At 37.6% G+C, this 27,284-nt stretch overlaps 1 protein-coding gene across 2 annotated transcripts in view; it reads left to right on the top strand.

Annotated features, from left to right (window-relative positions):
- PLS1 (plastin 1) overlaps positions 1 to 27,284 on the top strand; it is a 103,593-nt gene that overhangs the window by 48,000 nt on the left and 28,309 nt on the right. For both annotated transcript variants that reach the window (XM_077864869.1, XM_077864870.1), the window contains exons 2-6: positions 13,024 to 13,127; positions 17,299 to 17,462; positions 19,793 to 19,922; positions 24,229 to 24,361; positions 25,694 to 25,775. In XM_077864869.1, coding sequence (XP_077720995.1) covers positions 13,058 to 13,127; positions 17,299 to 17,462; positions 19,793 to 19,922; positions 24,229 to 24,361; positions 25,694 to 25,775 — 579 coding nt within the window. In that variant the 5' untranslated portion in view covers positions 13,024 to 13,057. The remainder of the gene's footprint in view (positions 1 to 13,023; positions 13,128 to 17,298; positions 17,463 to 19,792; positions 19,923 to 24,228; positions 24,362 to 25,693; positions 25,776 to 27,284) is intronic.

Raw genomic sequence — 27,284 nt, 5'->3', positions numbered from 1 at the left:
AGTAGGACCAGGACAGAAACCATAAACCAAGAGGCAGAGGCTTGACCCACTGTACCACCAAGGTGCCCCTGGTGGCCATTTTAAAGGGATGTTTTCAATAGGCCAGTGATTTTTCAGTTGAGAAAATTTTCTTAGTCATATGGGGCTAGAGTGACTACTAACTTGTCCTTTTTTGTTTTTTTGCTATTTCCCTACTGCCTTCTAAGGAGGTTGGTTCCTTAGGTGGAAGGTGTGTTTGGTGACAGGGTGGTGGGTGAGAGTGCAAACTGCAGGTCAGCATAGAGTTGAATTGCGCAACATAAGAAAAGTGGTTGGGGTGGAGGTTAAGGAAAGAAATAACCTCAAGAACGAGGCTGAAACCTAAAGAGGGTGGTCTGGGAGTTGTGGTAGGGAAGGAGGTGCCATCCCACAGAAGAGTTTGGGGGAAAGATGGAAGTAATAAAAGGAAAATGTGCATGATTTTGTCCAGTGGTCTGCAGTGTAAACTTTCTTCTTCACCTTTCCATGAAATCTTAAGTAAAATATTTCTTATTAAATCCATTGTTAAGTTGGCTCTGTTTGAAGGTATATGTTGAAGCTGATGGGCACAGAGTAAGAGCCAAGTACTGGATGGGGGAGAGTTGGGGAGATAGAACCTGGTCAAGTAATCCTCACAAGAAATGAGAGTCCTGGACTAAGGGAGTGATGTGTGTAGATGGAGGGGAGGGGGTATTCCAGAATTTGGTCCTAGGATTTGATGGTAAGTTACAGTTTTTTGTAGGGAGTGGGTAATGGAGTCAAGATGACTCTGAGGCTTTTAGTTTGGGAGACCATACATAGATGTCTCAGATGACTGGGATGGACCTTGGAAAGAAAGGTCACTGTTTCTAGGCTTATAATTTAGGGTGTGGATGCTAGTGCTTTTGAATGGATGACATGGACCCAGAAGGTGGTGGTGTCAGAAACTGTCTTCCCCATTTTTCCTGTTCTTCTATAAGTTCTGGAATCCTGGTATAGCTTAGAAAATGGAGAGGGATTTATGTAATAAAGTGTTGGTTTCTCAAGTGATCATGTTGAGTAGGCCTTCCAGCTAACTTTGATTTAATTCAGGAAAATAAGGATTATAATTTGAGAGTTGTAGAAAATTTTGTAGCTTTATAATTTATTACTCAGGTTTTCTTTATCCTTATTTGCTTTGACTCATTAAGCTATCAGTTAATGTCTACAGTAGCTCTTATTAATTTCTTCCTTTATTTCTAAAATGGTACGACCCATGGCATGTAAACATTCATGCCAATGCATCTCAGTTTTGACTGTATTTGCTTTTAGGGGTGTTTACTGTGAGCCTTTTTTTGATGTAAATACTCTTACCCAGCATTGTCAAAGACTTGTAGAGTGCTGAGCACATCATTTTACTTCTGCCTAGATGCCCAGTTATAAATGTGATAACTCATTAAACTTCACTGTGTCTCAGTTTCTCTATTGGGAAACCTGTGTCTAACAATGACTTAAAGAGGCAAGTTGGATGCTTGGAAAGTAGAAAATACTTGATATATATCAAGTGCCGTTTAATTTTTCTAATGCTGAGATTCTGGTGAGAGAAATTTTCCAGAGCTGGTAGTGGGCATTGCTTCGTTCCATTCTACACAGCAAAAGGTAAAGATACTTTATAGTGCTTGGGCATGTATCTAGTTGTACTGTGGAAGTGTCCATCTCCTATGAGTAGGAATGGCTCTGACCTGTTATGTTCAGCTGGTAAAATCGTTTTGTGGTAGCATGCAGACTGTTAGGGATAAAACCATAGATTTGTTAACTATTGTACTCTTGAAGAAAACTGTTGATAGCGTTAACTCTTTGTAGTATGGCATTCTTTGCAGTTGTTAGAAAATAGCATTTTTTTGGTACCGTTGATTTTTATCCATAACTTATAGAAATTTAGGATTTTAGGAAAGGTTTCTTTGGGTCATTGAAAACACACACACATGTGATAACTCCTTCCTTTGTCAGTTAATACAGAGGGTCTCAATTGGTTTCTATAGGTTGTAAAATAAAGTACTTCAGAATTTCATCTGAAAACACTGTTTTAATTTATGTACAAAGTGAAACCCTGCAAATTTAAACTAATGTGTGCTTTGGAAGTTAAAGCTCAAACCCCAACCCAGAAACCTTCTGGTTAGGACTCCTCTCCTCACTGGACACAAGTTGCACAAGAATGTCTGTATTGCAGTGAATCATTTACATAGAAATTCTTGGGTGGAAATGGAGGGAAAGGATTATAAACTAGGAAGAAATGCCCAGATTATTCCAGAGCCCTTGAAAGTGACTTAACTTCCTGTTCTCTGACAGCTCTTTGGTGTTTGTGTTGAGGAATTTATTCTTGAATGAAATATTTGGCATTATAGGCAGTTACAGTCTGGCCTGTTAACTCTAATGTATAATTTCCCATGACTAAATAATACATAGGAACAAGGTAGTTTTGTAGAGACAGAAAAAAATGTAAAAGAATTCATGTAATTTTCACACAGCTCATTTAAATCCTTCCATTCATCCTCTGAGTTTCTAGTAAGACAGATCAACATTGATAAATTAAGAACAGTGTTTTTGAGAGTTGAAACTCTGAGGCACTTTATTTTACTACCTGCAGAAACCAACTCTGACCCTCTTTATTAATTGTCCACACATCACTCTAACTGTATACTTGAAAGCCAGGTTCTAGGGCTTTTTCTAATAGGAAATGGTAACAGGGGATATAACCTGAGATATAGAGGAGGAAGAGGATGTATGGGGACCATCACTATGAAGTATAATTAAGGGTCTGGATTTGGAAAACTTTCTGGACATGGATCCCAGCCCTGCCACTTATTGTGAAGCTTTAGGCCTCAATTTCTTTCCTGTAAAATGGGAATTGTAGTACTACCAACCTCAGGGAGTCGCTGTGTCGATTGAGATGATATATGTACTACTTAGAACAGTGCTTGGCTTATGGTGAGCATCCATGAATGTTTATTACTGTCAGAGGGGTAAGGGAGGTCTCCCTTGCCTTTTTGGGCTGCTATTGTGTATAAGTATTATATTTTGTATTTCTTTGGATGGAGTTTGGGGAGGTTTTATGAGTCTTGTTTATATGACCTTTAGGCGTTCTTCATTGGATGGGATGAGTTCAGTTCAGGAGAAAACTATTAGAATGGCGTGCTTGCATTGCTTGGGAGTCAGATTTAAACCTTGGCTTTTGCTTCTTGCTGACATAGAGATTGTGCAGAAGGCAAATGAACCTAGGACAAGGATTTTCTCTGCACCTATAGGTCTCTTTGGTATCCTCTGACCACAGAGTTGGACATGTGACCTGAGCTCTGCCAATCAGACTAACATCCTGGGGATCAGACTGTCATCCACACCTGGTAGTGGTTGAGGCATCTGGAGACAACCTCTAAAAGTGGCACATCATAGTTTGCATTGTGGAGCTCCTGAGAACTGCCTGGCACCTGTCCTTCCGAGCCTTGTTCAGCCCTCCCTGACTCATTGAGCCAGCATATTCCAGTTTGTTCCCTTTCTTTGGGCAAATTTTGCCAGAATTGGTTTTTGTTGCTTATGATGAAAATACCTTAATTGACACCAATGCCGAGTAGGCAGATTAAATGTGTCCATTGTCAGTAGATAAGGGGATAAAGATGAAGCTGAGAGTCTTGGGAATCATAGAAAATTCCTTTTTAGAGAGTATGGCTTACAGTGGAGCCTGCTTAAAATTCTCTTTCCCTCTCTCCGTCCAGACCCCACTCCAAAAACAAACCAACAAACCTCCAACTAAAAAAATTATGACAGAAATAGTGCTTCTTATTTAGATGTAAATTTAGAAAATATGATTTTCTTTCCCAATTCAGAATGTTCAAATGTTTTCTATCATTTGAGGAATTGACTCTCTTTTATTTTCTTTTTGTAAACTATATTGTTGTTACTGTTTGTGTATCAGTTTGGATTCTTTGTTGCAAGTAACAGGAACCCAATTTGGCTTTTTAAAAAAATTGTTTAAAGTAACTAATGTATCAAGGCTTTAGCATAGTGGGATTTAGCACTCAACCCTGTCTGGTCATGTTTTCTCTTCATATGCTGGTTCTGCTTTCTGCTCTGTTGGTTTTGGCTTTATTCTTAAACCCCGAGTCCTCCCCTCCTGGAGGCAAGATGCATGCAGCTGCTCCGGCCTTGACTTCATGAAAAACTGATCCAAGGGAGTTTGTGGGACTCCTATTACAGAATGTTCCACAAAACATTCTTGTGTCTCATTGACTCCAACAGGTTATATGCCTGTCCCTACACCAAATCCCTATGGCCAGAGAATATGATGTGCTGATTGGCTTCAACCTGGAGCTTCACTCAAATGTTACATATGGATTATATGGAATGAGTGGAGCCCCCAAACTAAAATTGGTACTATTATCAGGAGAAGGGAAATAGTTACTGGAGAAGAAAACAAAACATGTTCAGGAAATGGTACTTGAAGTATTGATGATATTGTTAACATTATAGGATAGCAGCTTTGGTAACATTGGTGTGTTGAATTTTCTCAGAGAGCCAGAGAAGAGAACTCCTAAAGTGGGGGTGGGAGTGGGGAGAGTATATGGGTTATAAATAATAAAAGAGAAGGAAAAGATCTTAGGATAATGGGCAGATCCAGTTACCTGAGCTGGGAATCTGTGATTAGTGGGCTCCTGACCTGCTGGCTCCTCTTCTCTCAGAGGAGCTGACACTTAGAAATATCCCTTACTGGGATCAGGGATGTGGTGAGTGGTGCATAACTGAGGTTGGGTTTTGACACATTAAGGGACAAAATGTTTTTTCTAGCCCTTAGAATGAGCTAATATGATGCTAGTGTTTCTAGGCAAACATACAGTATTACCAAGTGCCCTTGGAAGACCAAGTGAAATAGCATGGAATTGGGGAGGTGTAGAAACAAAATTAATAGACCAGAGTTCTAGTCTGACACACATGGTACTTTATAAGAATTCATATTGATTGCAAGATTTGAAAATAAAATTTCACATACAAATATGGATTTCTGCTTTCTCTTTAAAAATCAGAAGATTTGGCAACGTTGGCCCTGATTCCTGTGGGCAGCAGTCCACTGGAGCTCAGAACCCTGGCTGGCCTCATGGACACAGCAGGAAAAGGCTAAAGGCTGGGGGTCAGATGTAAGGGCCTCCATCTTCCTCCAGGACTTCAGGGACCAGGAAGAATTTTCATGGGCTGCTGGGAAGAAGTGGTGCCAAGCCTGGGTTCATGGGGCATCATTGGTTAGCAGGGCCTAAGAACTGATTCCCACTTGATAGACTGTAATTTCCTCAGCTTACAAGTTAGCCATATACACTTTATGTTGAATTTGGAGAGGGCTTGAGGCTTTAGGAAGATACCATTCACATTCCCGAATGGTCCCATTTAGTCTTCTATGGATACTCTTGACCTAAACTTTGATCAGTAAACTCTACTTTGTATCTTTTATATATACACTTAATGCAATTTTCTATTTCTCAACTAAAAAATTGCTAAGTATGGCTGTGCTAACATAGGGGCAAAGATTTTCCTGCCTTCTGGGCAGGCTGCAGTGGAGGAGCTGTACCTGTACCATTGGAGGCACGGTGGATACACTCATGACCTATCTGGGTGGAGCTGAGCCCCAAGCAGGAGGCAAGCTTTACATACGATCCTCTCCCTAGGCAGGCCATCCCTCATCACTTTCACACTTACACCTCTAAGTAGGTGTTGGGGTTTCTAAACTGAGTAGGCCCTGTTTGGGGTTAGTCAGGATCAATGCAGAGAAGTTTGGAGTAAGGCCTTGTGAGAAGAGACCAGTTTTCTTTACATAGTGGCTAGTCAATCACTGAGCAACTCTAATTCTTCACACCCATTCGTTCACTTGCATGAGTCAGGTAACGTTTGAACCTCTGCTTGGGTGACCAAATCCTATAAACTAAGCAGTGATGGTCAGAGTTGTGGTGGCGCAGCTTCCATTTCAATAAGGTGTCTTTCCTTGTGAAAGTTATTCTAAACCTTCCTATATAATTTTTTGTTTGTTTGTTTGTTTTTCTTTGTTTGGTCTGACTCTTTCTGAATTTAAAATGCTTGTTAACTCAACCATATGCTTTTCCATTGGTATTCTGGTTTGGGTCATGATCCCCACTGACTTCACTTTGCAGAAGGATGCTCGGGAGAAATCTGAGTTATATTGTACCCATTTAATAGCTTGCTCTGTCCAAAGAGAGGTCAGTCTGGGAGCGCCTGGGTGGCTCAGTGGGTTAAGCATCTGCCTTCGGCTCAGGTCATGGTTCCGGGGTCCTGGGATCAAGCTCTACGTTGGGCTCCCTGGTCAGAGGGGAGCTTGCTTCTTCCTCTTCTCCCTACTCATGCTCTCTTTCACTGTCTTCATCTCTCTCTCTCAAATGAATGAATGAATAAAATCTTAAAACAAAAAACCAGAGAGGTCAGTCTGGTAGGTAGAGTAGGAGCCTAATATTTAACAAAGTCAGGTCTCCCAGTTCATATTTAGAGAGGCCACAGACATTCCAATTAACTGGAGAAAATCTGATAAAGTATCGGTTGATATGGAATATGAATGTTTGCTTTTTGGAAAATGAATGATGCCACTATTGTGAAATGTGGTTGAAAAAAGACTGCTGGAAATAATAATAAATATAATATATACAGTAAATATAAAGGAAAGAATTTGCCAGGTTTCCATTAAACTAAAAAGAAAACTCTTCAATTAATTCATATTTCTTAGCTATTTATTTTTTCATATAGTGATTTATTCCAGTGACCTTGTGATCTTTAAGCTTGTAGTGGGGAGCTGAAAATAGGACATAACAGGAAAAGAGGAGGGTTGCGGTGGGAGATAAGAAAATAGTTTATGAAGAAGGGGAGGGGAATATAGGATGCCATAGAGTCACTGCTCCTAGAGATACTGCAGTGCTCTGGAGCCTCTGATCCTAGGCAGTTCCCCAGAGAAACACTATCCCATAAAAGTAAGGTATGAAACAAATATCACATTTATTTATGTTTTTTTTTTTTTTAAGATTTTATTTGTTTACTTGGGAGAGAGAGAGTAAAAGAGAGAGATCACAAGCAAGAGGGGAAGGGCCGAGGGAGAAGCAGGCCCCCTCCCCCCCACCCCTGCTGAGCAGGGAGCCCTATGGGAGACTCGATCCCAGGACCCCAGAGATCATGACCTGAGCCAAAGGCAGATGCTTAGCTGACTGAGCCACCCAGGCATCCCTATTTATGTTCTCTGAGGCAAATTTATTTTGACTGTGATGCTTCATCCTGCCTGAGTAGTCAAGTCTTTCTCAGGCAGCTGGAATCTGCCCCTCAGCCTCTGGTGGCAGAGGTCTTAAACAGAGCAAAGGCTTGGAGAGGCTCTTCTGTCCTTGTTCATCAGTGCGCAGGGCCTACCTGGGAAACGCCCATTGCTTACTCTGCGCATCCCTTTGGCAGAGATTCTGCTGCCCCTTGTCTGTCCCTGTCTCTGCCACCCCTGTGGCTGTAGTCTTGCTCGCTGGCATCCACAGATTTCCCTCCTTCCCCCCTGGGATAATTTTCTCTGTCTTCCTCATCTAGTGGCTTCTCAGGGATGTCCTCCTCCTGCTGCCCCATTCCCAGCACACCCAGCCTAAGTAAACCCTAAGGAAGTTTGTACTTCTGCCCAAAGACTCAAGGAACCACCCATTCTAGGCTGGTTTTGCTTTCGATGCTGCCAGCATTCCTAAGACAAGAGGCAGTTATTATTTTAGTTGAGTGGGACTAAGTGGGGAGGGTGCGGAGGTGGAAAATAAACACAATTTGGTATTTCAAGAAGTTATTCAGCTGCAATAATAGTAACTATTTGATTGTTCAGTATTGAAGTACTTAAAAAGAACTGTTCCCCATGTCCTGAGGGGCTTTGGGAAATTTTTTCCTGCGAAACATATTCTTGTGTTATAGTTATTATTTTATTTACTTTTTATTTTTACTGAGTTTAAGAGTTATATTATGAAATATTTAAAACAAAAACTATTGAAAAGTACAGGATAACCATAGATAGGGTTAAATTATTAGTATCCATATACTTAATGTTCAGATTGAACAATGTTAAAAATTTTGCCATAATTACTTCAGATTTCTCTTAAAATAATGTAATTGATCCACTCTAGCCCCCAGCTATGCATCTTGCTTTCCTCTCCATAGGACAAGACTATTCTGAATTTGTATGGCATTCTCACATGTTTTTAAGTTTTGCTACGTATGTTTGGCAACATAAACAATATATACAACATATACGGTATTTTGTGTTTTTTTAATTTACAGTGATCGATACATATACTCTACCTCTAGCACTTTGCTTTTTCAGTTTGTGTTTTTAAGAAACAGATATGGTTCATTTATTTAATGTTGAAGATATTCTTTTGATTAAATAATAATGCATTTATCCATTATTCTAAGGAAAACAGGCATTTGCTTTAAAATATAAATTTGCTCCAGGGCACCTGGGTGGCACAGTGGGTTAAGCATGGGAGTCTTGCTTTTGGCTCAGGTTGTAATCTTGGTGGTGAGATTGAGGCCCTCAAGCTCTGTGCTCAGCATGGAGTCTGTTTAAGACTCTTTTTCCCTCCCTCCCACCCTCGCCGTCCCCCACACATGTACTCTCTCTCAAATAAATAAATCTTTATTTTATTTTATTTTTTAATTAATTAATTAATTTATTTATTTATGTATTTTTATGATAGTCACACAGAGAGAGAGAGAGAGGCAGAGACATAGGCAGAGGGAGAAGCAGGCTCCATGCACCGGGAGCCCGATGTCGGATTCGATCCCGGGTCTCCAGGATCGTGTCCTGGGCCAAAGGCAGGCTCCAAACCGCTGCGCCACCCAGGGATCCCATAAATCTTTAAATAATTAAATAAAATATAAATTTGCCCTTAAAATTTAAATATGCCCTCAAAATACAAATTTAATGAGCACTGTAAGGATTTATCAATCATTCATACTTAACGTGTGAAGTACTCATCAATCTTTTGTTTAAAAACTATCTGTGATGCTTGCAGTGAAAAAATAGGGATTTAATTAAACCACACATAGATTTCAAGGGCTTGGAGGCACTAGAACAGATTTGATTTTGAATCTCTTATTTTGTCTACCTTCCTTAGGCAGGTAATCTCTGTAGCCCTCTAATTTACATTTAAGAGACGATGCTTATTCCATCAGTAGAACAGCTAAATACATAGTGAGCTTGGGTGGGGGGAGGTTAGGATAGTTCTAGGCCCATTGAAAGCCCTCAGTAAATAGTTGCCATTATTTTTTATGTTACTGAAGAAGGGGGAAGTAAGGGAAGAAGGGAATTTTGGAGGAGACTAGAGGGAAGGCTGCCTCACCTGGGGCAGTGGCCACCTCAAGGACTCAGAATATGAGGTGACCAGGGAAAGGGCCAGGGCCACAGTAGGAAGAAAGAAAACAGGGTAGCTAGGAAGCCAAAAGGTACCCATGAAAACAGCTTTGATTCTTCACATTGAGAAGCTTTACAGTTGATTGAAAGGCATCGGAATCTTGTTGGTCTCAGGGTTGTTCCTAATGCCTTTTCTCTGAAACTATTCTAGATCCTGGGGCCTCAGGTCCTGTAAATCATAAACAGCTGCTTAGACTAATTCTGGTAGAGCTCTTAAAGGTTCAGGGAGGTTAGAAATTTGAGGGGAGGATAAAAGATCAGATCAAATCTCATCTAAATTGAGTTTATCTTTAGAATATACTTCTTAAGTTTCTAGATATATATTTGGTTGTATCATGATATGCTTGAGGATTAGGAGGGGGGCAAAAAAAAGGTTTTAATTGGTGAAAGAAAGTTCATAAAATTATGTGAGCTAAAAAAAAACCACAAGAGGAAAGCAGTGTTGGAATTACTTAAGAAATACATGGCACATGTCGAAATCTGCGGGAAGGTATATCTATTTACAGAATTCAACAAAACATGCACTGTTGGTGGGTCTCTAGTCAGTGATCCTGGCTGTCTCTGGGTAGCGTCTTTCAGGACTGACTTTGAAAAACTATGCTCTTCAGAGTTGTCTCAGCCATCCAGGTAGGAATGCTTCAATGCCAGGTGTTTAGGTACTAGTTAAGTGATGGGTTCCTCATTTCTAAAATTGCAAAGTGAATTCCAATAACTGCATTCTAGAGTGTTTCAGGACTGCCAAGTTATGTGCTTGATAAATATGAGTTGGCCTAGCTAGAATTGTTCCAACCCCAAAAGTTTACAAAGAATTTTACAGAGGCAGAGTTCTTTTAAAATGCAAAATTTTCACAAGTATATAATATATACTTAATATATTATATAAATGATTATATATTATTATTCAAATACATATTTATGTGTTTACGTGCCTTGATGTCAGATTATATTTGGGGGACTGCAGAGCACACCGACCTAGAGGCAGGAGTGAGACAGAGTTGGGTTTGACCACAGATTGGTGATGAGACTATGAGTTATTCACTTTGACACCTTGAAAAATTCCTCAATTCTATGAAGCATCCTTTTCTCAGTTACTAAAATGAGGGTACCACTTATTTCATGGATTGGTAAGGATTAAATGAGAATGGACTCCCAGCACGCAGTTATCATCTAAATGTGGGACTAATAACAATAATAAATACTAGGTTTATAGTTACAGGGTCATAGGCTTTTCTTCTAAAGTGTTAAATACTGTTTTGAAAATTTATTTTTTTAAAAAGATTTTATTTGTTTATTTGAGAAGAAAGAGCTTGAACAGAGGGAGGAGCAGAGGGAGAAGCAGGTTCCCTGCCGAGCAGGGATCCTGACTCCAGGGCTTGATCCCAGGACCCTGAAATCATGACCTGAGCTAAAGGCAGCTGCGTAACTGACTGAATTACCCAGGCACCCCTTATTTTGAAAATTTAGTTGAGGGAATACATTCTCTTACATAAACTTTTATTTTTATTTTTTTCTTACATAAACTTTTAAAAAAGTTAGCACCATTGTAGCAGAAATATTTTTTATTGAAAGATATCATAGTAAGCAATTTATTTCATGATCATGTAACTAGAACAGTTTTTTATACATCAATTCTGACAACTGTTATTTTCTTAGCCAACAGTGTGTGTTGGTCCCGATAGTTTACTGTGCTGTGTAAAAATGGCTGTTAAGGTATACCATATACTATAGTTCATTTTTGAAGAATCCTAATGTTATAATTTTGTAAAAACTTAGAAAAATATTGATATTGTACATTTACGCTTGAGTGTATGCTTGTAAAAGAGGCAATAAATATGATTTCCATCAGCCACTCTTCTTCTAAATTGCCATACCTTTGTGAAAAGTTATAAACTATTTTACTATTTTATTTTAAAAAAAATTCTGTATATTTTGGGGGGGCACCTGGGTGGCTCAGTTGGTTACGCATCTGCCTTTGGCTCAGTCACATCCCAGGGTCCTGGGATAGAGAGCTCTGCATTGGGCTCCCTGCTCAGTAGGGAGTCTGCTTCTCCCTCTCCCTCTGTCCTGCTTGTGCTCTCACTCCCTCCCCTTTCTCAAATAAAGTCTTAAAAGATTATATATTTCTAAGTAATCTCTATACCCACCATGGGCTTGAATGCACAACCCCAAGATAAAGGGTTGCGTGCCCTATGGACTGAGCCCATATTACTATATTAATCATAGTCTTTTGCTTTTTAAGGAAAATAGGTGCTTTTATTTGAAATTGTAACATAGCTACTGGGCATATCAATCTTAGCATTATCAGGATCATAATGTGTGCCTTCAGACTACTAATATTTGTTTTATTTTTCCCAGTGTTTTAACAGAGTTGCCTATCTTGTTTTTAGTTATTTTGGTTTTGATAAGCTTACCGTCTACAAAACTGAATTGAAAAGCATATAAGGAAAAGTAAGCCCCTTTCCCATTCTGCAACCAATCTCCCATTCCCGAGCTGTGATCCTCAGACCTGAGCCCAAGGCAGTTACTTAACTGAGCCACTCAGTTGCCCCTTGGGTCCCTATTTATAAAACCTGAGGCAAGGGGTAGAAACTGTTTTGAATATGGGGAAGGATATGCAGGATGACTAAAACCATAGACATTCAAAGCCAGCCACGACAAAATGAGCATTTTGCAGAGCTAGGGGATTATGCTTAAAAATTCTAAAAGATCTGTGTAATCTCATTCAACACAAAAGAAATATGCCTATATTTAGTTTCAACTATAGTGAAAAATTCTGAAAGTGAGAATTCAATAAAATTGTATTATTTAATGCTAAGATGTAAGAAACTGCATATGGGGAGTAAGATGAATTCCATTTACCCATTTATCAGATCTATTACGGAGCTCTTTTTTTTTTTTTTTTTAAGAGTAGAATTAAATAGTGGGTAGTGGTATATTTTTTAAAACTCAAAGATTTAATTATACTTTGATTATAACCAGGCCCCAGAATAACTGTAAGATAGAGAAATCTGTCATTTTGAAAGAACACCAAAAATTTTTAAGCAAGTTGGTATACAGATCACAAATGACACATGAGACATAATACTCTTTGAGGGCATCAGCCAACTTAATATGGTTTTTGAGTGATTAGTGAAAATTTTTAATGAATAAATTATATTTCAAAAATTATACACTTATTTTATTCTTTTTGTGGACATTATCCATGTCTTAAAATTTTACTTTCTGACCACTTCCTTTACATTTATAAATGCTATACATCTCTCAAACTTGAAATATTTATTTTACTGAAATAGGGTAAAAATGTAAATGAAAACTGTACAGGCTATTGAGAAATGTCTGTATAAGCACAAGGTGTAATAGAAGACAGGTGTTTCTGCCTTGTACTGACTCTGTTAGTGTCTGACCCACCGATGCTGGGAAATGGTGTTACCAGGATGGAGGAGGTCTGTTCCTATTTGTTCCTTGTCAGCCAGACCTCTCAGATCATTTCTTCTAGACATTTTACCACCTATGTATTTTATATTGCTTAGATAAATGTTTCCAAAGGGCTAATGTTCTTCTTATAACATTACTTTTTCTAGATATAAAGACCTGAAGATAGTCTTTTCTCCAAAGATGGAAAACAGTACCACTGTCATTTCACGGGAGGAACTGGAAGAGCTACAAGAAGCATTTAATAAAATAGGTATGCTTGAGAAAAACTAAATACGACATTGCTATTCTGCAATCTGATATCAGATTTCCAGGAATGGAAATACCTTTTGTTGGTTTTACTACCACCCATTTACCCCTACCTTCATTTCCTTTTTTCTTTTTCTTTCTTTCTTCTTTCTTTCTTTTTCTTTCTTTCTTTCTTTCTTTCTTTCTTTCTTTCTTTCTTTCTTTCTTTCTTTCTTTCTTTCTTTCTTTCTTTCTTTCTTTCTTTTCCTTCCTTTCTTTCTTTTCCTTCCTTTCTTTCTTTTCCTTCCTTTCCTTCTTTCCTTTCCTTTTTCTTTCTTTTTTTCTTTCTTTTTTTCCCTATTTAGGTTTCACTGGATTCTTTCTTTCTTTCTTTCTGAAAGATAAACTAAGACTGGCTTGAATTTCTAGGAGAATTGGACTTTGAATTCTTTGATAATTTCTTTGCTGAAAGCCATCTAGGTTAATGAATGACAGTGTAACTGAATATGCTTAACAGGATGCCCTCATTACAGAGAGAAAATATAGAAACACTTCCTTGTTTATAAGCTGAACTCTGGCCTTCATGTGTTTGTTACTAACAATAACATTTTCTTACATTATGCAGAATATTTTAAAATTTGAGTATTATTTTTAAAGGCCATATGTCCTGATTTCCCTCTCCTTTATGCATAATTTTTAAAAATCTCAGAGTTGTTTTTAAAGGCCACATATCCTATTTTTCTTCTTTCACTTTTTAAAGCCATTCAGTATTTTGTCATTATGACATTATTGTTTGACAGCTTTGTATTTTTCTTCCAAAAAATCGCCTCATATTCTGTTGGATTGAGATTCTTCTGCACTTTGCTCCTAGGAAACCTGTGGCAAGCAGGAATATAAATATTGTCTTTTGTACTATTCTGCAAATGCATGCAAGTGAAAAGGGAGCACAGTGAACGGACATTGGGATGGTGACACCCGCACCCTGGCCCCTCCTACAGTAGCCTCCTTCTCTGGTACAGAAGAGCAGTCCATGAGAAACAGCTGATAGACTAGGGAGGATATATAATGATCACAGTTGGTCTCATGTCTAGATTTCTCACAAACCTAGTGAATAATCACTAAAATTCATGCAGATTAAATGTAGTGCAGAATGAATTTTAGAGACCAATAAAAAAAAAAAAAAAAAGATTTAAGTTTGAAAAAAGACCCCCCCCCCCCCAAGTAAAGCTGCCAGGAAAGCTCTTAACTTAACAAATTATTGTTATGAAGTAAAGTAAGATACTTTACTTCACTTGTTATGAAATAAAGTGTACAAATCTCTGGGCTCTTCTACTCCCTGCATAGCCATCCCCAGAGTTAACAACTCAAACCTTCCAAATACAGAATATATGGTGGCTGAATTAGACTCATAATGAATGCCTTAATTCTGATCCTTTCTTTATTTTGAGGATGGTATATTTGTCATTAGAACATTGCATGAATATATTATTTCTAAAAGATTATTATTAATAATAAATTTTATACAGTATTATATGCAGTGCCCAGAGTCTTTCAAGTAAAAAATCAGGCAATTTTTGGAATGTTCTGCTCATTTTGAGCATTGGAACAGAGGAAGTAATAAAAATGTATCTCCTAGTTTCCTATTGCTGTTATTTTATAGTGCAGTTTGGTAGCTTGAACAAAAGTGCTACCTAGGACTTAGTGAAATGAATGAATTAGTAATCTCTTTTCTTTGTTTAGCACATGAACTTTACTCTTTATGACCCATGGACATATAATCCTGCAATATTTATTTAATGATATTTTGAATAAATAATTCATTGATGGAAGAAATCTGACAGCCAGGTAATTTGCTGTGTGTGAGGGAAGTGCTTAACACTAGCACAATATGTACTAGCTTTATTGACAAGATAAATTGCTACTTAGAAACAGTATTCTTTCTGATAATTTGTACCAAATAACTTTCTTAATGGCAGAATGGCATGCCCATCCAACCTTACTAGATGGGATATTTTGGGGGTCTCAAGAAAGAAGTGAGAGGTTAAAATATTTGTCTTCTTTCCTTTTTTTTCTTTATAAATTTTGATACAACAGGCATAACAAAACTTACCGCTTTAATAATTTTGAAGTATGCAGTTTAGTGGTTTTAAGTACATTCACATTGTTATGCAACCATACCACTATCTCTAGAACTTTTCCATCTTCCCAAGCCCATTAAATACCAACTCTTCATCTTGTATAACATTCTATTTTTTTTATCTATATCACATTTTGTTTATCCATTCATCTGTGAAGGACACATGAATTGTTTCTACGTTTTTGCTATTGTGAATAATGTTGCTATGAACATGAATGTACAAATATCTGTTCATAATTCTGTTCTCTGTTATTTTGTGTTTATGTTTAGAAATGGTATTGCTGGATAATATGATAATTCTGTGTTTAAGTTCTTGAGGAGCCATCATGTTGTTTTCTGTGGTGGCCATAGCATTTTATAGTCCTATCAGCAGTGCATTAAGGTTTCAGTTTCTTCAAATCCTTATCAACACTTATTTTCTGTTAAGAAAATTTTTTGTAATAGCCATCCTCCTGAGTGTGAAACAGTATCTCATTGTGGTTTTGATTTGCATTTCCCTAATGATTTGTGATGTTGAACATCTTTTTATATGTGTATTGGACACTTGTATGTCTTCTTTGGAGAAGCGTCTCTTCATTTCTATTCAGTGTCTATTCTTCTGCCCACTTTTTAATCAAGTTGGTTATTTTTGTTATTATGGGAAAGTCTTATTTCTTTTAAAACTGTAATTGTTATAATATAAGGCTTGATTTCCTCATCTTTAAAATCAGAATAATATTATTTACTACTTGAAGGTTGTTATAAAGATTTCATGAGATAAGTTCTTAACAAAGAATATGTGCTTAAATGGTATCTGTTACTTCTTGTCACATCATACCCAAACCACAGAGGCCATAGGGATGGAGTGGGGATTTAAGCACACGGACCTATTTATCTCCAGAGCCCCAGCTCCTTCAAGTATTCTTGTTAGTATAGCATGAGGGTTAGCAGGTAAGCAACTTTTAGTCAATCTTGTGTGCGAGGGTTGGGGGGATGGGCAGAAGGAGAGAAAGAATCTTAAGCAGGCTCCATGCCCAGCATGGAGCCAGATGCAGAGCTCAGTCTCATGACCCAGATCATGAACTGAGCCAAAATCAAGAGCAGACGCTTAACCAACTGAGCCACCCAGGCACCCTCCATCTTGTTTATTTTTAAAGACTCCTTGCCACAGTGCTGGTAAAAAACAAACAAACAAACAAAAAGTAAGCCAACTAGTTTGTTTGCCTGTTTCAGAGTTATAGGAAACAATTTTGGACTTGTGAAAAATGATATTTTTCTCTTCAAAGAAAGTAATATTATTATTGTAATATCAAGGTTCCTAGGTGACTTTTGAGATTATAGCAATATTTTGTTTTTTGGTAGAGTCTAGGTGAGAAACTTTCCATTATTCTGAACTGTATTAATTCTGAAACTTGTATATGAGAGTTTAAGAGAAAAGTTTCTATTTTTATCATTAATTGAGTTATAGTGAGAATGGCCCTTTTACCAAGAGAAAAAGTAAAATAGAGGAAAGAAAGCAACTATTAGTAGATGAGCAAAGGAAGCCTATATAACAAGGTGGATCCAGGCAACTAACCATACAATTCAAAGCTCTCTTGCCAACTCTGGGCAGGAGTGTTTTGTGTTGCCTTTGTTCTGTGTCACAAAGCGATATCTAGTCTCTAGAGAAAGCCTAGGAAAGGGCATCTCAGTGATAATGTGAAAACGCCGGGAAACCTATTTTCAAAAGTCCAAATACAGGTGTGAAATTATTTCTTGAACACTTAATGTCAAAATGACATCAAACATGATTCAGCCTACATAATGGTATCATAAATACATAATGAAGAAGCAATGAATTATTGACAAATGAAACAGAAGTGCCACTAAGTGAAATGCAGAACAGAAATACCTTACGTGTACTTAAGACACAAATATGACACACATATTTTATATAGTATGCAGATCCATTTTGTGAATTCTGTAGAATTTGTAGAACAAACCTGAAAGGTTCTACCTGCCTATGAATCTCCCATGAAGCCTTCTGGGTGCACACCTCTAACACAAATGATATTTGACAGCTCATAATTTATCTTTACAGATATTGACAATAGTGGGTATGTTAGTGACTATGAACTTCAGGACCTGTTTAAGGAAGCAAGCCTTCCCCTGCCTGGCTACAAGGTGCGCGAGATTGTGGAGAAAATTCTAGCAGTTGCCGACAACAACAAAGATGGCAAAATCACTTTCGAAGAGTTTGTGTCAGTAAGTAATCTCATCCTCTCCTGGTTACTGATGTTTTTGCTTTGAGCAGAATTTTAGTAATGTCATTGCTCTGGTTAAATCTGACCACAGAGACCAGAGAAAAGCCCTGTTTCATAATGATGATGATGGTAGCTACAACAGTGCCTACAAATAATTCATAAAACCAAGGAAAAAAAATCATTCTTGAATTGTTGAAAGTCATGTTTTGACAATAATAGCTCATGTGCTAGTAAAACTACAGTTGAGTTCAGTGCTTATTGACTGTGCACCAATTGTTTTAATATCTTAGTACTTGATCTTGAGAAATGGAGTATCTTTTGTGACTGAACTAGCTAAGGTATGGAAGCTATACTTCCTAGAAACTGGTTATTTCCTGTGATAAGCTATACCTTCAGTTTCTGCAAATGGCACCAGGTAAATTTTGACACTGGCTATGATAGCATTGTTTCATTATTATTTTTTTTTAATTTTTATTTATTTATGATAGGCACACAGTGAGAGAGAGAGAGGCAGAGACACAGGCAGAGGAGAAGCAGGCTCCATGCACCGGGAGCCTGACGTGGGATTTGATCCGGGATCTCCAGGATCATGCCCTGGGCCAAAGGCAGGCGCCAAACCGCTGCGCCACCCAGGGATCCCGCATTGTTTCATTATTAAAGTACCTCCAGGCTCAGGGGAACTGAACAAGATGAAAAACAATACATGACTCAACCAACAAAAGAAAAATAGATTGTAGAGCTGAATATTGAATATCATGTACTTCAAACTCTTGGGCTAAGAGAGATGACCTGGCTACATTGCCATTACCAGCTGGCAGTTGAGCAAGGACTGTCACTTCTTCCAACACTTCCACCATGACCGTATGCTTCATATGGAAATATAACTTGATGGTGAGCCTGGAGAACCCAGGGGCTCAGGGAACGTGTCCTGGAAGTTATGGTGACTGAGCTGAGAGCTGAAGAAAGCTGTTAAACAGATAAAAGGGGTTGAGTGGGGGAAATGAATAATGTCTGAGGCAGGCAGAAGCAATAGCCTATGTAGAGGCCCTGTGGCTTTAGGGATGGTAGATACTCTCAAGCACTTGGAAAAAAAGCTGAGTGTGGATAGAGCAAAGATGGTAAGGGTATAGAGTGCAGCTAAAGAAGTAAGTTGGGGTCAGGTCATGCAGGGTCTTATGGAATTTTCATTTTTATCCTAAGAGAAAAGAAGCCAATGATGTAGGAAGAAGAGAGTATGAAGTGACATGATCAAATTTAAATTTTTATAAACTCATTCTGTCTGCTGCTTGGAGTATTGATTGAATTCAGTCTAGCCAGTCATGAGAGTGATTGAGAGAGGGTGTTTCTCCAAGCCTATGTTATTTCTGACAATATCTAACTTACTTATTTTAACAAGTATATGTTTGCAGCATTTGGACAGGCAAATGTCTTCATTAAAGCATTCAAAAATCTTTATGAGGGACGCCTGGGTGGCTCAGAGGTTGAGCCTTTGCCTCAGATCGTGATCCTGGAGTCCCAGGATCAAGTCCCACGTCGGGCTCCCAGCATGGAGCCTGCTTCTCCCTCTGCCTGTCTCTCTCTGTCTCTCTCTGTATCTCTCATGAATAAATAAAATATTTAAAAAATAAATAAATAAAAATCTTTATTATGGAAGTTATTCTTTAGTTTTCAAAAGGCAGGGCAAAGGTCATGGCAAGCACAGGAGAATAATTTCTTTTTTTTTTTTAGTAATTTAATTCAATTTGCCAACATATAGTAGAACATCTCATGCCTTCCTTAATGCCCATCACCCAGTTGCCTCATCTCCTCCCCTTTAGCAACCCTCAGTTTGTTTCCCAGAGTTAAGAGTCTCTTATGGTTTCTCTTCCTCTCTAATTTTTCCTTTTTCAGTTTCCCTTCCTTCCCTTGCGGTCCTTTGCACTATTTCTTATATTCCACATATGAGTGAAACCATATGATAATTGTCTTTCTCCAATTGACTTATTTCACTCAGCATAATACCCTCCAGTTCCATCCACGTTGGTATAAATAGTAGGTATTTATCCTTTCTGATGGCTGGGGGAATAATTTCGATGTATTCAATTTAAGCTTAATTATAACAAAATTTCTTCTAGTGTTTGGAGTGCAAACATTTGTACATTTTGTGTTATGGGTAAAATGACATGAGAGCTATTTATGTATACAACCCATAGGGGTGAGAATACCTGATCAGGATTTATTTTGATATCATTCCAAATAAGTAAGTCTACATAATTATCCTTCACGTTGCAAGGTTTTTTTTTTTTTTTTTTATGATCGTCTGATCAAGGCTCTACTTATATTCCATTCCAGCTGATGCAAGAGTTAAAAAGCAAAGACATCAGCAAGACATTCCGCAAAATAATTAACAAGAGAGAAGGAATTACTGCTATTGGAGGAACATCATCCATTTCCAGTGAGGGCACACAGCATTCTTACTCAGGTAACTTGCCAATCTAAATTGGATCTTTCAGTCATTGACTCATTCATCAAGTCTGATATTTCATCAAATGCAAGATACCATTCATTATAATTCACACCATTGTTTTATGTACCATTGTGGGAAAATCAGATTCAACTATACTATGCCATTAAATTTGAAATGCACCTCAACTTCAGAGGTGTCAGAATGAAAAATTGTAGAATCATTGAAATCAGTAAGTTCCTACTATGTGTCAGGCAGCACAGCGCACAACAAGGAGATGAGAAACAACAAACTAGAAATTGTTTATATTTCAGTATTGAATGTGTTCAGTCATGATCTCTGAATGAATTTTTCATCCTGACTGGTGAGTTGGGTTTACTTTTAGGCCTGATCCAGGAGTTTGTGGAGAGGTTTATTGCAAGGGCCTTTCCCTTCCATTTTCCAGGGGCTGAGATTCCTGATTCATCTTTTATCAAGCAACTAGGTGACTAGAGAGCACAGCACCTGATTTGCCAGGTCTGATAGAATCACTGGATTGTTGCCCAGTGGGAAATCCAGTCACATTAACTCTTGAGATGCCTTACCCCATGTTAAGCTTACTTTTCATGGTCAAGATACATGTCTGAGAACCTTTGGCCAAGGTCCTTTTGTTCATATTAGCATAATTAGAGCTGTGCTTTTTATTTTAAGGATTTTATTTATTCATTTGAGGGGAGAGCCAGAGCCAGAGCAAGAGAGAATGAACAGTGGGGAGAGAGGAAGAGGGAGAAGAAGACTCCATGCTGAGTAGAGAGCCTGACACTGGGCTCTATCACAGGACCCTGAGATCATTACCTGAGCCAGAGGCAAGCATCTAACTGACTTAGCCACCCAGGTGCCCCTGAACTGTGCTTTTTAAATTACTGATAACAACTCACTGTAACTTTTTCCCCTTTCCTTTAGATCTGAATCTGTTAATTATCCCCTTGATTTTCTTCCTTCCAACTGGATTTTTCTGTAACAATATACTGACACTTCTCCCACCCACCCCACCCATTTTTTCTACCCTAATCCCCCCAGAGAAGTAAAGGCAGTGATCAATAACTGCTATCTTCATTTTTTAAAAGAGATTCACTCTTTTTTTTTTTAAGAGATTCACTCTTTAACTCCATTTCTACCTACCCATAGTGATGAACTATCTTCTTCAATTTTTAAAGAATCTTTTTATTGAGATATAATATGCATTTAGGAAAGTGTTAGAATTCTTAACTGTACAGCTCAATGAATTTTTACATGTGTAAACGTCCTGTAGCTACATTCCATGTAGCTTCCACCAGAAACAAAAGAAAACATTTCATCACCCTCCGTGGCTCCTTCATGGCTTGAACAGTAACTATTTCTCCCCATAGGTGACCACTTTTCTGATGTCTATTACCATAGATTTTTTTTTTTTACATATTTATTGGGGTTTAGGATGTATATAGTAAGAGCATAAAGTGTGCTGTTTTTAAGTATATGGCTTGATGATTTTTTTTACATATGAATATGTAAATGTATAATGATTATCTAGAACTAGGTATGGAACATTTAATAGCTTTTTAAAAAGAACCGCTTTATTGAGATACAATTGAGATGTTATGAAATTCACCCTTTTAAAAGTGTACAGTTCAGGGATCCCTGGGTGGCGCAGCGGTTTAGCGCCTGCCTTTGGCCCAGGGCACGATCCTGGAGACCCGGGATCGAATCCCACGTCGGGCTCCCGGTGCATGGAGCCTGCTTCTCCCTCTGCCTATGTCTCTGCCTCTCTCTCTCTCTCTCTGTGTGACTATCATAAATAAATAAAAATTAAAAAGTGTACAGTTCAGTGGTTTTTAGTATATGTACAGAGTTGTATAGTCATTACCACTGTCTAATTTTGGAACACATTCATTACCCTAAAGAGAAACCCCATGCTCACTACTAGCAGTCCCTCCCAGTTTCCCTCTTCTTCCAGACTTTGGCAACCATTAGTCTACTTTCTATTTCATTAGATTTGCCTATTGTGGAAATGTCATGTAAATGAAATCAGACAATAGTGGCCTTTCACTTACAGGCCATAACACTTTCAAGGATTACCCCTATTGTGACATATATCGTATTATATTCTTTTTATTGCTGAATACTATTTTGTTCTATGGATAGTATGACATTTTGTTTATTTCATCAGTTGGTAGACATTTGGTTAGTCTTGGCTATTTGGAATAGTGCTGTTAGGAGCATTTTTGTAATATCCACATTTTTGTGTGGATATATGCTTTACTTACCTTAGGTATATACTTAGGAGTAGAATTGCTGGATCTTTTTGGTCACTCTGTTTAATATTTTTAAAAACTACCAAACTGTTTTTTAAAGTGTCTGTGCCATTTTGCATTCCCACTAGCAATGTTTGGAATTACCAGTTCTTCGCTTGCTCACTGACGCCTGTTATTGTCTCTTTGTTTATTACAGCCATCCTAGTGGTTGTGAAATAGTATCTCATTCCTGGTTCCTATACTTGGAACATTCTCCCTTTCTCTCCCCAACTTAAAAATCTGTCATTCAAATTGTACCTTCTCTGGACGCCTGGGTGGCTCAGTTGGTGAAGTGTCTGCCTTTGGCTCAGGTCTTGATCTCTGGTTCCTGAGATGGAGCCCTGCATCACCACCGCCCCCCACCATCCACTCTGTTGTCAGTGGGGAGTCTGCTCCCTGCTTCCTCTGTCACCCCACCCCCACCCCATGCTCTGTCTCTCAAATAAATAAATTAATTAAATTAAAAAAAAGATTTTATTTATCCATTCATGACAGACACACAGAGAGAGACAAAGACATAGCCAGAGGGAGATGCAGGCTCCTTTCAGGGAGCCCGATGTGGGACTCCATCCCGGGACACAGGGTTCATGCCCTGAACCCAAGGCAGATGCTCAACCACTGAGCCACCCAGGCATCCCAATAAATAAAATCTTTTTTAAAAAAATAAATAACAGATTGTACTTTCTCCATAAAAACCTTTACTTGGCCCAACTGGAAGTGATTCTTTTTTCTCTTAAATTTTCTAAAATATTGTTTGTATCTCTTCTGGTGTATTTATTTCCATTATGCCGTGTTTCTTTATGTATCTTTTTTTAAAATCATTATACTAAAGTTTCCTTGATGGGAGGTAACAATATCCTAGTGATGTTTCAATCCCTAGATTCTAAGTCTCTGAGGAGGTATGTATGGTGAGACAAGACAATAAAAAGGCAGATTATGATATGTACAAAAGATAAATATTAGTAAATATGTCTTTTTTGATTGTGTGTGTGTCTGTCTGTGTGATGGATTACATTTTGGAAGTGCCTGCCAAATATACTCTTAAGAAAATTACCTAATTCCAGGAATTAGGGAAGGTCAGCTCACTCTGTGCTACTCTGTGATAGAAATGGAAATTACTGAGGCACCTGGGTGGTTCAGTGGTTGAGCATCTGCCTTCGGCTCAGGGTGTGATCCTGGGTCCTGGGATTGAGTCCCAGATCTGGCTCGCTATGGGGAGCCTGCTTCTCCCTCTTCCTATGTCTCTGACTCTCTGTTTGTCTCACGAATTAAAAAAAAAAAAAAAAAAAAAGTCTTAAGTAAAAAAAGGAAGTTATTTTCTTTGAAGATGTATGTTATTAAAAGATTTTTTATATTTACAGAATTATAATAAAGGAGTGGAACATTTTAAGTTTCTTCCTGTTTCTCCCACTGCTTAGCTCAATGACATTTTCTGCCTATCCCCTCAAAACCATATGTTGAGAGTTGAGGATGCAGATGGCTGAGAGTAGAACTGGTATCTAGATTTGCCTTAGTTTCCTTATAGTAGAAATTCCACAGAAATGGAGCTGTTTTATTCATTCAAAAAACTCTTGATTGAAATTAGTGTTTTTGTTATGAGCCCCAAATCACAACTCTGTACCTTTCGGTGGCGGTTGTGGGATTTATTGCTTGTGGAAATCTGTTGTGTGTATTTTTAACCCTGGTGTGGGTGTGCATGATCTGACTTCTCTTGGTTGGCTTCTGATTGATTAGCATTCAGAAACAATATATTTTCATAGATTTTAGAATCAAATCAAATGCTTATTGTACTCATTTAAACTATGTACCTTACTGTCCCTTAATACAGCAGATGAAAAAATGGAATGAATTCCTCTTTCTCTTTGAACCCTTATGCCCTCTTAAACCCTGTAGCATTTTAGCAGAGTTTTAATAATAACCATTTATTATCTTTGAACAGAAATTAAAAAGTATGTCTTCGTAGTGTGGTTAATTCTGTGAAATTTGGTTTGCTGACTAAGATTTTCTGTTTTTAGAGGAAGAAAAAGTGGCTTTTGTTAACTGGATAAACAAAGCCCTGGAGGATGACCCTGACTGTAAGCATCTTTTACCCATGAATCCCAGTGATGGCAGCCTTTTCAAATCACTTGCAGATGGTATTCTTCTTTGGTGAGTTGAACATTAGGTTAAGGGAGATATGTTCTTCTTCTCTCCATTGATGAGCATTCAGTGAAAACTACAATTCAGCCAACAAGTAGCTGTGTAGCTATTGAAGAATTTATATTGCATGGAAAATTAAGCACCACATGTTTTCCAGAATTTTTCTGCAAACGCAATCTCTTGGTTTTCTGATGCCTTTTTTGTCTATTTCCTTAATAGCGCCAGGACAGTTTTGAGTTATTCCTCTGATGTATTTAAAAATGTTCACAGGGTTTCTTTTATCACTTTCAGTAAGGAATTATTGACTGGGACAGGGATATAAGGAAATGTAAAAGAAACATATGTGTCATTTGTGCTTAAATGAAATTAATATTTTACATCAGTCGTGTCATAGCCTTGGCTCTTTGCAGTAGGTTTCTGCTCACTAGACTGCAAACTCACTGGGGGTGTTCTTTGTTGTGTGTACTATAGTCCCATCATACGTCTTTGGACAAATCAAGTGTCTTTTTTTTTTTAAGCTTATAACAATATAGGAAACTTATGAAGAATAGTATCACAAATATTCTTATCACCCCTAATTAGCTATTAGTATTCTGGTATATTTCTTTTGATCTTTTTTTTTCCTGTGTTTTTACTTAAAAGGATAAAAAACCTCCAACCTACCCACAAGCACAGGATATTAGTTTTTAGCTAACATAAATTATACCTTGACTTCCACCTATGATTCTAATCTCTTTCTCTGACCTTCAGAGGAAATTCCTATTATGAATTGAATGGGTATTTTCCTATACTTATTTTAAAATATAAAGTATATTCTAAAATCTAGAGATAAATTTTATATAATTAATATAAAAAATTTCTCTTGAAATTTTAGAAAGACCATGTCTCTGACTCTTTCTGCAACAGCAGTAATTTTGACACTGTTGATACCACTTTATGAAACGGCTTCTTAAAAATTTCTTTGTTTTACATTTCAGACTGCTGAATATTGATGATCATTAAATGAAATAAAGACAGGACTTACATAAAGAAAATGCAAAACAATTTTAAAAAAATTAGGAAATGCTAAGATTACTATTACAGTGTATTACTATTTCTGTATTACAGAAATACAGAGTGATGGATTTGTTTTAGGTTAGGGAATAGTCCATAGATTTTAGAAAGTAAGTCCTTGACATGAATCACAGTATAATATTTTAAAGAGATGGATTGTTAATTACTTTTCAAAATTTAACTATTTGTCTACTTGCAAAAACAAAAAGTCTTAAATTATTTAACTTAAATTATTTATCTTAAATAAACTGGGAGTCTGAAACTAAATTATTATCATTTTCTCTTTAGCAAAATGATCAACTTATCTGAACCAGATACAATTGATGAAAGAGCCATTAATAAGAAAAAGCTCACCCCTTTCACTATTTCTGTAAGTACTTGCTCTTTGCTAGTAATCATGTTACTGTGTTCTTAAATGTAAGGCCTTCATCGATGGATCTTTTTTTACTCGTTTTATTGAGAAATAACTGACATATTTCACTGTGTAAGTTTAAGACATACTGTGTGATGATTTGTTTTACATATATTATGAAATGATTACTACAATAAGTTCAGCTAACATGCATCTTCTCATGTAGGTACAATAAAAAGAAAAGAGAAAAAAAGGACAAAAATTTTCTTCACATGATGAGAACTCATAGGATCTACTCTCTTAACAAGGTTGCTATATAACCATCGAGCAGTGTTAGTTGTGGTCATCATGCTGTCCTTGACACCCCTAGTACTTAATTACCTTAAAACTGCAAGTTTGTACCTTTGGCCACCTTTCTCCAATTTTTCCTCCATCCCCACCCCTATCCTTTGCCTCTGGTAACCATAAGTCTGATCTCTCTTTTTTAGGAGTTTGGTATTTTTTTTTTGTTTTAGATTCCACATATCGGTGATGTCATATAGTATTTGTCTTCCTCTTGTCTTATTTCACTTAGCATAGTGCCTTCAAGGTCCATTCATGTAAAATGTTTGATTTAACATAATTTCAGTTTCCTATAAAGACTTGGTTTTATTAAATAAAAATTCAGCTGCATTTTGTACTAAATGAAATTAAGATTCAAAGTGCTTTGGAAGGGAGCACCTGGGTAGCTCAGTAGGTTAAGCATCTAACTCTTGATCTCAGCTCAGGTCTTGATCTTGAGATTGTGGGTTCAAGCCCTATGTTGGCTCCATGCTGGGCATGGAGCCTACTACAAACAAACATTGTTCAAAGTGCTTTGGATGAACTTTACTTAAGATAATAGTATTCAGGTCATATTATTATAATCATTGAGTTGCTTTTATTAATGAATATTTGCTTGATGCTCTTGTTCTTGGTTGAAATAAGAGTGCTGTATCGTTTCACCCATGTTTTACTATTTCACAGAATTTGAGTTATTCTTTTTATCATATTATTCTGTAGTCAGCTTCTACATTCAGGTGTTGTTAAAGTCGAAGAATTTATAGTTACCACACTCTTCTCAAAATCTCTAGAGCATTGGTGGATGTCAGTATTTACTAAGTACTTGGTACCGGTCACTGTTCTAAACAAACTGCATGAGTATCTCTTTGACTCTTTCCGACACCCTTAAAATGAAGTAGATACTACCATTTTACAGAGGAGAAAACTGAGACACTGCGAGGTTACCCAGTGGCAGAGCCAGGATATGATCCCAGTGGTCAAGCACTGGAACCCACCTTAATAATCACTGTGTTATACTGCCACTCTTGTGTGATGGTAGTAATAGCAACTAGTGCATATATATACTAGTCACAGCTGCAGCTATTAAAAGTGAGCTACTGCTAAGCTATATCTTTCATTTCTATTGGCAAATACAATCCTTGATTTTGCAAAAGTTGTTAAGTCTTTCTTCTAAGGAAGGTACAACCTTAGGGCAGTGGTACATGG

The sequence above is a fragment of the Canis aureus genome, chromosome 22 (genome assembly GCF_053574225.1).
Source record: "Canis aureus isolate CA01 chromosome 22, VMU_Caureus_v.1.0, whole genome shotgun sequence".
NCBI lineage: Eukaryota > Metazoa > Chordata > Mammalia > Carnivora > Canidae > Canis > Canis aureus.
This window is presented reverse-complemented; position numbering and strand designations above follow the sequence as displayed.